Source organism: Temnothorax nylanderi, unplaced genomic scaffold (genome assembly GCF_030848795.1).
Source record: "Temnothorax nylanderi isolate EJ_2023f unplaced genomic scaffold, tnyl_v1.0 TNYL_tig0013_pilon, whole genome shotgun sequence".
Taxonomy (NCBI): Eukaryota; Metazoa; Arthropoda; class Insecta; order Hymenoptera; family Formicidae; genus Temnothorax; species Temnothorax nylanderi.
In genome coordinates, this window is record NW_027249075.1 from 519,484 (window position 1) to 530,771 (window position 11,288).

Below are 11,288 nucleotides of genomic sequence, written 5' to 3' on the forward strand. Positions count from 1 at the left end.
AATTAGACGATAACTTGTCTATTTCATCTGATACACCATATTACTACAGTTATGTCCATTTATATTGTATTTGTACCCTTAATCATCAGGAATATTCTCTAGTCCCTAAGAAAAAGAGCGATTAAACGTGAATAAGTAAAAGTCACTTACTCGTATTTATTCAAATTCATAAAACACTGTGTTTTACAAATATATTGATTAATAAATTACCTTGTGATTCCATGGGGATTCACCTACGCGACAATCTCTGGTAAACATATTGCGATCCCATATATCTCTCAGGTCTCTACGCGTCGGCTGGAAAGAAGTCAAAGAAATAATTCCCAATTCCGTGCAAACTAATTTATATCGCATGTTTCTTTCCAAAATTCGTTTGTCACGAATTTAGCTCTCATCTAAAGAGTATCAGTCTAAAACATAGCAACTATTCTCGTGAAGTAAGCGCAACAATAACAAAATTTGAATTTCAGCGAATTCTATAATTGCGTCAAAGTACGTGATGAATAAATGCAACAATTTTCAATTCAATAAAAAAATACATCTATTCAATAAAGTTCTTGACATCATGAATTAAGCTGTCACCAAGCTAACTAAATACATCTCATGATGGGATTAAATTTTTTTGTTTTGGTTTCTCTGAAAGCGAGGAGTGTCTTTAGCTCGTAGAAATTATTATTAACGCATTTACAAGTAAACTTCAGGTTCCAAGCTCTGGGTATTATTTATATCCGGTTTTATTGGATTCTCCCCTAAAATTATACATATTGTTGCAATTCTTTTTAAACAAGAAAGGGATTTCTCAGAAATAAAGAGTATCTTTAACTCGTTTAGTTATCAACACGCCCGTAATTGTTGCAAGTTTACGATCGGGAGGTTATGTTACGCGAAATTGCATACTTACGTTTCCGAGGAAGTATAGATTCGCGTAGTAGTTTCCCATTAGAGGAACTATTGGTATCAAGCCTATTATCAGCATCGGCGGAATTATCTCGTACCACATAGCTGTCGAATTTTCCCAAGCTGACGATCGCAGAACCTCTGTTCACCTCTGTTACGGAGTCAGGTGCAACGTAACTGAACGTAACCTAATAACCTGCGCGCAGGCGCAGTTGTATGTTGTATTGTGTCCGGCCCTGAGTTCAGCATCTTTCCTTCTTTTTCCCTCCACGTCTAATCTGGTCTAATCACATGCCCATCTTGTTTTTAAGTGCAACAAAGTACACAGCTACAAAAAACACCTGATAATAGAAGAATTAAAAATCCAGAAGGGTTTTTCTAAAAATAAGGAATAATAATCAACTGCTAAGATTATAATTAACACATTTGCAGATAGACTTCAGGTTTTGCGAGCTATTCGGACATTATTTACATGATTTCGCCGGTTTTTTTTTATGATAGAAAATTTGTAGTGAAAGAAAATATGCTGGCGCGATGGAAAGAACGTAGCGAGACCGCGAGATGATATATATTTCAGTCAGCTTACTCCAGCTTCAACATCGGTTGGCATGCAAGATCGCGTCGTGCGGCTCGTAAACGTTACTTCAGAGGGCTGCACCTACAAGACTCGCGAATTTCATCGATGAATTCTCAGAGAGCGTACTCGAAAATAGATAAATCGAGGGAAGCAATGTTCTTCGACCATCTTATCTCGGCGACTATATCAGCGACGCTTCTCGTTCTTATCACTGTCGCGCCGAAAAGTCGCAAAAAACCAGAGATCGGTATCGCAGAGGGGAAGAGTCTCCCGCGCGAAGTCGCGGTGATGAATTCACATGATAATTGTAGGACAATTAGACGCGCTTTGCCGAAGCTTCCTCAGAGGGCCGTACTAACCGGGCGAGAAGCTCGGAAGGCGTTAGATGCTGATAACTGATTAGACCTGGTCTAATCGGCTATGGGGTCGGGTTCAATCCCAGTTGATTGTTGATTCTAGCCAGCCCAGTTGAGCCCAATCGTAGCGCGTTCCATGCTCGACTTATTGAGATTTCAGATAACGTCGATGCGAGTTCGACCGCGTCCCAACACTCCCAACCGACCGGCCGGACAAAGTTCACGAACGTGAACGTGATACAAGGTATACTTCAGACACTTCAGTATACTTACACGCCGTCGCGGATTCTTTCAGCTCGTTCAAATTCGCGTCGCACTCGCGATTTCTAGCGGTAAATAATTCTGGAAGGATGGTACGTAAAGCGATCTGTGCACTGTCGGCACGAAATCATAGATGAATTTCCACCAGGAGATCTCTATCATCTTCCTCAAGTGATTCTTGTGCAACGAGACGTTCCCGGGTCTGTTATGCAATAACTTTTTTTGCAGGGCAAGCTAGGAAGTATCCGGCCGCCAGAGATGCTGTTACGAATATACTCGCTGTGCATCCTGGTCCTGGACCTCGTGACACTCTTCGTTGGAATATGTTGCACGATCCTGATCGCTGTCTATAGGATGTTCAGGCCACCACCCTTGAAGAGTCTCAACTACGAAGTGGCCATGGTAACGCTTGTCTTGCCTTATACTTGTATATCATTTATTAACTTCAGCTTACATGGCAAGAAGTGGACTTGGTTTACAATATTTACTTAACATGCTCATACCATCCATGCAACCATCGTACTTAATACCACCTATCTATTTTTTCTTATTCTAATAATTTCTTTCTCTCAACACACTCTCTTTTACACTATCCAGTTCATTCTATATTCTATCCTATTAATATTTCTCCCTTATTTCTATCTAACTTTATGAAGCAATCCTTGGTCCTATCACATTTCTCTACATAGTGACTAACACGCTGTCTTGCCTACTTAAATTCTTGCCAGTGTAAACTTTTGCACGTTACAAATGCACGTCATGATTTTTAGGTCGTAGGCGCGGGACGTGGGATAGGTAAGGAACTCGCTCTACAGCTTAGCCAACTTGGCGTCGCGGTTGCTTGCGTCGATATTAACGCGGAAACTTGCGCTGCCACTGTGCAACGCGCCCAACATTTGCATGGAGTATGTAGAAGCTATCAGTGCGATGTGAGAAGTAAAGATACGGTATGTACAAAACATCTGTATTCTTGTTCTCAAGCCACTTAATTGTAAATCATTTCATGTCCTACGTGTGTTGTCGATATTAGGTCGCTCGGACTGTAAATCTTGTTAAAAATGAGTTGGGAAACATTACGATGCTCTTCCATTGTTGCGGTTTGCCTAGTCCACGTGCATTAATACAAGAATCATCGGAAGTAAGAGACACCATGGACGTGTCAGTCATCAGTCACTTTTGGGTGAGCATGTTTCCGATATATATCTTGAGATAAAAATCTCGGTAATCAGAGTGTCGTTTCTTTCATAGTTGTTGGATTCAGTTCTGCCGTGTATGCGACATGCCGGTAAAGGCCACATCACGATTCTGTCGTCCGTCGCCGGTCTCTCCAATGGGTCGAGTGATCGAGGAACCCGAGTTCCCTTATCCACCGCGCAATTCGCGGTGCAGGGATTAGCAGAATCCTTGCATATGGAATTAAGACATTCAAATAGCAACATTATCGTTTCACTAGTTCACGTTTATCCATTTATCGTTGGGACAGAAGTTGCGAAAGATATACGTTTTAGGTGACCACCAGTTTTTGTAAATTGTACATTCAATTTTTTTTCATGTTTTTATTATTACGCAATTATCGTTGGCGACAGTGATCTAATTCTAATTTCTGAAAAATTTGCAGAATACCGAGTTACTTTGGTACGATGCCTGCCGCAGAAGCTGCTAGACAAATTTTAGACGGCGTTCGCCGAAACTATGCGGAGTTTAGTGTGCCGGGATATTTGCTTTATCTCGCGCATGTACTTAGGTATTTTCGCCATTTATATCTTTATTCGTACGTGAGGTAATAGAGGAGTGACCTGACAAGTTTCTTACGTTTTCAGGATTCTCCCCAAAAAAGCATCCTTTATGTTACGTGATTTGTTGGACACCGGAGTTGACTTTGCATAATGTTACATATAAATCTATATATTTTATAATTATAGGTATAGATATATATGTTTTATTATCTGCTATACGGAAATCAAGATTGCATTTGAGTATTCTCGAAGTAAAATAATACAATAGTTTCACTCTTTAATGGGTCATCAATCTTGAAATTCTTGCTGCATAATTTTTCAGCAGGACATATTTCCTACCGATATTTTTCATGTTCATATAAAATAGTTTTGTATAATGTATATTTTACTTACTTCTTAAGAGAGAGAACGCAACAAATGTAAGAATTTATGTAACAAAAAATATTTTATTAGTTTTTATACACTTGCAGATTATATACGTTTTGTCATGGAAAAGATTTGTTCATTACTTTCATACGGTAATATGATATTAAGTGCACTCAATTCTACTTTACATATATTATACTTTTTAAACTTAAGCATAATTATTTTAACATTTAACGTATGTATGATATATACATACATATAATGTTGAGACTGATTTGTGTAATTTAGTTTTTGTGCACCAACAGTAATACATATATGTAATGTTGAGAATAATTTGTAATTTAGTCACAACTTTATACATAACGAAATCAAATGTAATGTTATTAAAATAATGTACTGTTCCTCTATTAATGATTAAATCATATTTTTGTAATAACCACAATGCAAGTGATTTTCAACCAGATACTTATAAAACAAAGCTATAATTTATGACAACACGTGAGCCCTCAGGCAAGAAAGAAATGCACACCGAAATGATCGTTCGCGAGTACACTTATAAAAGAAAATTTGTTTTCTACTAATTCATATAATTGAGATTATATATCCAATCTCATTTTTTCTTGTATTTAAAACTTTATGCATTTCATATAAAATATAGATTTGACAGATAAGTTAAATTGTACTTTACCTGACTTACATAATTAGTATATTACAATCTTCTCACATGTACAGCAAATAAAAATTAGAATCTAATCGAAATTAAGATTATTCATAAAAAAGTTACAATTTTTTCATTTTTTTTCCAATTTTTTTTCAAGTATTAGATCATTTATAGTATCTTGGTATTATTAAAGATACTAATTAAATATGAGAAGTCAGATAGCATCTATATATTCTATTATATTTAGATACCAAAATGAATGTTTAGATTATATTGAAGATTAGAAAATAAAATAGATTTATAAAACTAATAATGGTCAGTATACGGTGCCAAACTAATTATAGAAAAGAATATATATCGAAAAATTGTCCCAATTATTGCTGTCTCTAAATCTTGTTATTTTTTAAATTAAATCGTGTATAATTTTATTTTTTTGACTCACCCATTTAGCGTCAAATATTAGCAAATAAATTCCATACTTAGCGCTAAATGGAGTATAAATATGGACTGTCATCAACGTAACATGTAACTAAATGTCGCTTATAGCGACGCAAAAAAAGGAATAATTTACTGTACAATTATAATGCGGATTTATTAAGATTAAAATATCCGGTAAACGATGCTTCTGATCTTAACACTGGAATGACTTTATACTAATCTAAACCGGGAGGGGCTGGTTCCGAAAGATCAATTTCCATTGTATCTGGTTTTTGATCATTCGAATAATCACCAGGTGGTGCCTGAAAGAAATTGACGGAAGAGATATTTTTCGAGAAAATACCGCGTATTTATTTTAAAGAATTATATTATAAAGATATAGCTCAAAAAATCGTTCCTTTATATACAGGCATCTTTACTCACAATATCAAACTCATCGTGCATGTCACAGGGCACTTTACCCTGTATGACATCCATTATTGATTGCGGAATGTGTGCTTTCTGAAACAAAAAAAATACAATATTAAATCTTTAAAGTATTAATATCACCCAAAGTTTTACTATATTTTGCATCGTGCTTTACTTAACAATTTTATTTTAATATTCATTTATTTAATAATGCACACCGCGCTTACTTTATATCAATGATATAATGAGAACAAAGAGACCGCGCTTACTTTATATCAATGATCTAATGAGAACTTTTGCCATATTCGATACAAAATGTGTGGTAAAAATATGCTTTAAAATGTTACAAAATTACCTGATTCTCGGCAAAAGCTTCAACATGAGCTAGTAAAGGAGCACGTAAATTGCTCGCCATTCGGAGTGCCTCTGCTAACTGTGCCGGTGGTAATTGCAAAATAACAGCGAAACTTTGCGGCTGCGTACGTTCGCAGCACTTGACGAAGCCTTCCCACACTTTCGGCTGTTTCCACACTTGCTTCAGAATCAAACGTTGAAGTATGTTCATAACGAATCCGCTTAGCCTGGGATAAAGGGCCAGACTTTGTATGACTGTGCGCATCAATAATGTCGGTAAAGGTGTCATCTCCATAAGATGTTGCATCACAACGGCGACCGTTTCCTGCGTATACGCTTGTTTCTCAGCAAAACAAAGAGATGTTGCTGTAAACGAAAGAAAAAATATCCGTAAAATGTATGTTAACAAGATTTCTCTCAAGTATAATACAACTCAATGTTTCACACAGAATAATCTACCTTTAATGACGGTCTTTAATTCAGCCTTGTTTGGATCTATATTATGTAGAGCTATCAATAATTCTGCAGGTGTAATAGGCGATGTATGAGGTACCCCGCTGTCGTTATTATGTGTTCCGAGCAACCTGTTAAACACCTGAAAAGAACAGATTTCTTATACTTTAATCGCGCTTGAGATAGCAAATAAAATAATATTTTAAACGCATTATTAATTTACCTCTTTCACGACGATAGGATTTAATTTGATTAATTTTGGCAATGCGGCAATTACTTCTTTCTTTGTCAGTCCGTTCAGAACTGGTATTAAAAACCTGACGTCGGAAACTCTAGTCTGATATAACTCGCGTACCCTGGCCACCAACTCTGCACTTGGGGCAGCTGCATACATAAATACCATAATGTAAAACAAGAGAAAAACACAGATCGACAAAAATACATATTTTCAAGCAATAATAACATACACTTCTCTGTAAGGATGTGTATGATTCTCGTGACTAAAGTTTCAGATCCTTTTGGACAATTTTCAACAAGCGCGAGCAGTTGCGGGCTACCCATACCCAGAGATCTCACTGGTCCTTCCACTAGTCTTAGTACAATACGTTTCACATCTGCTCCCATTGACGTATATACTCTAGCTAATCTGATATTTATCAAGCAATTATGAGAATGCACACAGCACTTTCGCACAAATAACATATCTAATAATTAACAAAGGTTTTATCACTCACTCGTGAATGAGATCTTGATGTTCAGTAAGAAGAGAAAGATATAATCCTAGGCAGGCACGTGTAGTTGAGTCGGTCCACTGACTCTCGATTTGCGGTCTGCCTCTATCTTGCCCGAAAACAATCTCCGGTGGGTTGTGAAGACGTAAAAAGCCTAAATACAGGACTGCATATTCCTCGATCAGTTTACTTAATTCTGCTCGGCCGTATAACTGACAGACCAATTGTATTGCAGCTTCTCGTATCTATTTATTAAAATGTATTATAAATTTTACTTTATATAGTATCAATATGTATTTCGAATGCATCATATATCACGTAATTTTTAATCTTACCGTATTGTTTTCATGTCCGGTGTGGCATAATAAAACATTTAAAAATACCAGTTGTTTCGTCGGTCTACGCACTACCATTTCTTTTAGAAGCTGCAATGGTGCAAGACCTCTAGTTTCATCAGATGACACCATTTTTAAAGCCTCTACAGCATCTTCTGTTATTAATGGTGCTTCCAGATAAAGTCTTTTATATGAAAAAATATATTTTTTTTTTCAAAGTCAAATTGACATAGATGTATGTTTATAAATTCCATTGTTTTCTTTAAATTTAATATTACCTGGATAGCAAAGTATCACGATCTTTACCCTGAATCAAATCAATAGCTGACACTAAAGTGCACAATAAGAAGTTATATGCCTGATGTGGAGCTTCTTGTGGTTTTGTACATAACGTAGTTCGCCTTTGAAATCCCTGTAGCAACGCATACTCTTCATATAGCCAACCTAACGCTAAATCTAATCGGTTTCGCATGTCATCGGTAATATAACGCAGTACAGCTTCTTTAATATAAGGATTGAAAGTGGCTGCTAGCGTAGTCAGAATTTTGGATCTGTAATACAGAATAAAAAGATGGATTATTAAAGATAAATATGATGTATTAAAACACGTATAATACTTTCACACGTATAATAATTTATGCTTCGTTATACCTTACAGCAGCTACACCACCAAGCACTGCAGTCTTTTCTGAAAGCAATATCCTATTGACTGCCATCAGTAACATTCGTTCTTTAGTTTCCTTCGGAAGTGGTTTTGTCACTTCAACTAATTTTAACGCCTTCAAACGAGTTCTGGCTTTTGCAAGAGATTTTTCATGAGCCTCTAATGACGCTTTCGCCTCTTTCTCTTTCTCCCGATCCTTTTCACGTTTACGCTCCCGCTTTGCCTCGGCTACGCTAATGGTGGGATTCTTAATTAGATCTTCCATCACGGCATCCTCTTCCTTGTCTTTTTTGCTCTTTTTTGCTTTCGTCTGTTTGATTTGTGCTGCTAGAAGTTTAGCAATCGTTTGACGTTGTATATTAATATCAGTAGTTGCCGTGGGTTGATATTCTCTTTGAAAAATTGTCGTCATAGTGTCCGGAACCCATGCCTGTCAAATGCAATTGTTCAATAATGCACATTAATAATTCAAAGTTTACTTTATGATATAGATTAATATACAATTTGTGATTGTACCATACTATCCATCACTAAATCTGTTGCAATTTCTACACTGAGTCTTTCAGCAATAAAACTTTCGGAAAGTTCAATCAATTCTGGCAATTTAGGCGCGGGAACAGGGCTTGGTGCCGCTTCAGCTTCATCGGGTACTAAAGCCACTTCAATTTTTACTCGTTTCGCAGCACTAGCAGCGGCCATCTCCTTTGCACACAGAAACGAATCTTTAAGGATATGTACAGCAAAAAATATATTTATTTAGAAATTTACAAATATACCTGTTGACGCTTTTTCATCCGACGGACGTCTTCCGGTTTTGGATAAGCTTTAATAATTTCCTGCTCTTTCGCTCCAAGCTGAGCCAGCTGCTTAGCTATGGTTGAAGCATACTCTATACTAGCAGGGTGTTTCATCAATCCGAGAAGTGTGAGTTTCAATTGTTTTTGTACACTGGTTACTTGAGAATCAGACAGCGTTGGTGGTAGATCATGTTGTAACCTCTGTAAGGCTGTGCAATATACGACACGAATTATCAAATCTTGCAAAATGGTAAAAAATTACTGTACAATATATAGTAAGTAAACATATACCTTGAATTACATTTGGCATAAATTGTGGTCTCATTTTAGCGATTAACGCCAAAGATCCCATACACGTCATTAAATTAACGCTGCTGACATGCGGTGACCCATGAAACTTAATCAGCAAATCCATAACGTGATTTGCCTCTTCCTCCAATTTTCGTCTACGAGCAATTTTCAATGTTAGCGGAATATCTTCGAGAGAGAAGTCATCGGGTTTCTTTGGACTGTCCGGATCTGGATACGTCTGTATTAAAATTACGCCTTCAAGAAACTTTACGGCTTGTGTCCTTATTCTGAAATAAAGAATATTTTGACAGTGTTAGATCCGTGACCGATGAAAAGATTTATCTATGATTACTCTCGATCATCCTACTCACCCATCGTTATCGCTGTCAATCATATTTATAATTTGAACTTTAAGGGCGCACAGCTGTGTCCATGCCAATTCCATGTCTGTGGTAACGACAGCAGCACTAGCGATCCACTTGAGAGCAGCCCTGAGAATTCTGCCACTGGCTCTAAGCGTTCGTTTAGCTACAGCCGACGCTTCGTCGGACGCTAATCTAAGAAGTATTTGAACTGTACGAGGGATTACTTCTGGATACTTTATTCTGAAAAAATCAGTTATGAGAAATATTAAATATTTATTTCTACAAACAAGACTGCATGATAAAAATAGATAATCGTTGACAATAACCCAGCTTCTTCGATAAATCCTGTAACGGTCTTTCTGACCTCAGCGCTTCTATCTACCGCGAATTGTAGAATGTCGTCTAAATAATGTTCTAACAAATGTGGCTCCTTGTTCAACAAAAGTTCCTGTACTTTGCATATGTTTGTGACCTTAATTTCCTCAGTGAGGCCCATAGAAGCCTCGTTTAACCACTCAACGATCTGTAAGAGAAAATAGAAAATATTAAAAAAAATTATTTTATCCCATAATAGAACTCTTCACAATTATATTATGATAATACTCTAATATAACGACATGAAATTTTTATGACTGATTAAAATACCGTTAATTTTACAAACAATATTTTTGGCTCATGACAATTCTCGTATAATAAATATCTCGTTTTACTACAATTATAATTAAATTATCAAAATAATTCCTTCTTGCGAAGCATTATACATTTACAAATTAATATCAAATTGCTATCGATATCCGCGAGCGACGGGGAAAAAAAATTCGTATAAAAAACACGCTTCTACAAAATTTGTCGCCGAAATCCGGCGACAGCTTCGACAAAAAGGTATGGACCGCGAAAGTAAATTGTTCTTTTCTCCCGACATGAAAGCGTCTCCGTGCAACGCGGCAAAGATCGCCAAGTGGGCGCGCGGCAATTTCGAGGTTAACGCCACTGACCAAATCGCGCGGCGTCTTTTCCGCCTCGGATCTTCTATGCAAGCGTGGATCCATCGTGTCTGTATTAAATAAAACTTAAAGCGGCGATCGCACGGCGATTCCCGCGAACGTGCGAAATCTAACGCTGAATTGTACGTTCAAGCGCGAATGTATTCCCAAGCCACGTGTGTCGCATAGGGCCTCGCCCCCCCCGCCTAATCCCGCGACGAAGCGATATTTTTAAGCTGCGACAAATAAGCCGAATCCCGCCTCGCTCGGATGTATTAATATCCCGCGGTAGCCCGGTACGAATATCGTGATTTGAAGGTATCAACAACAAGTGTTCTGCGATACGCTACGAGCTCGGTCTCGTCGCCATCTTGGCATTTTGACTGTCACGTCACGAGTGTCACGTGTCACGACACGGCAACGATGGTTCCCCCCGCGATTCGAGGCGCACGAATTTGAACGTTGCCTTTGCCACCTTATGATTTTACACGTGTGTAAGAATATAATATATATTTTCGATGCCGTTTGTGCATGCTGAACGATAAAATGCTTAAACGGGTGAAAAGTTTCCAGCGTATCGGAAGCATCGGAGTATGTACATTCGGAGTATGTTCG

At 37.4% G+C, this 11,288-nt stretch overlaps 2 protein-coding genes across 3 annotated transcripts; one reads left to right on the forward strand and one right to left on the reverse strand.

Annotated features, from left to right (window-relative positions):
* The first annotated feature begins 1,881 nt into the window (after positions 1 to 1,881).
* On the forward strand, positions 1,882 to 4,629 carry LOC139767932 (17-beta-hydroxysteroid dehydrogenase 13). 2 transcript variants are annotated; one of them, XM_071697683.1, is made up of 7 exons: positions 1,882 to 2,183; positions 2,320 to 2,493; positions 2,862 to 3,038; positions 3,122 to 3,271; positions 3,340 to 3,599; positions 3,710 to 3,835; positions 3,912 to 4,629. In XM_071697683.1, the coding sequence occupies exons 1-7, from the start codon at positions 2,181 to 2,183 to the stop codon at positions 3,976 to 3,978; spliced, it is 957 nt and encodes a 318-aa protein (XP_071553784.1). In that variant the 5' UTR covers positions 1,882 to 2,180; the 3' UTR covers positions 3,979 to 4,629. The 2 variants fall into 2 exon arrangements, with proteins under 2 accessions (XP_071553784.1, XP_071553785.1); XM_071697684.1 differs by having other exon boundaries at positions 1,884 to 2,074.
* Positions 4,253 to 11,057, reverse strand: Sym (symplekin scaffold protein). The gene is made up of 16 exons (XM_071697680.1): positions 10,686 to 11,057; positions 10,017 to 10,213; positions 9,697 to 9,930; positions 9,326 to 9,612; positions 9,014 to 9,243; positions 8,754 to 8,939; positions 8,225 to 8,667; positions 7,852 to 8,124; positions 7,574 to 7,757; positions 7,242 to 7,483; positions 6,975 to 7,153; positions 6,731 to 6,891; positions 6,514 to 6,649; positions 6,056 to 6,420; positions 5,716 to 5,793; positions 4,253 to 5,594 (listed from the first exon to the last, which is right to left on the reverse strand). Exons 1-16 carry the CDS (start codon positions 10,737 to 10,739, stop codon positions 5,508 to 5,510), a joined length of 3,336 nt encoding a protein of 1,111 aa, XP_071553781.1. The 5' UTR covers positions 10,740 to 11,057; the 3' UTR covers positions 4,253 to 5,507.
* Positions 11,058 to 11,288: the final 231 nt, after the last annotated feature.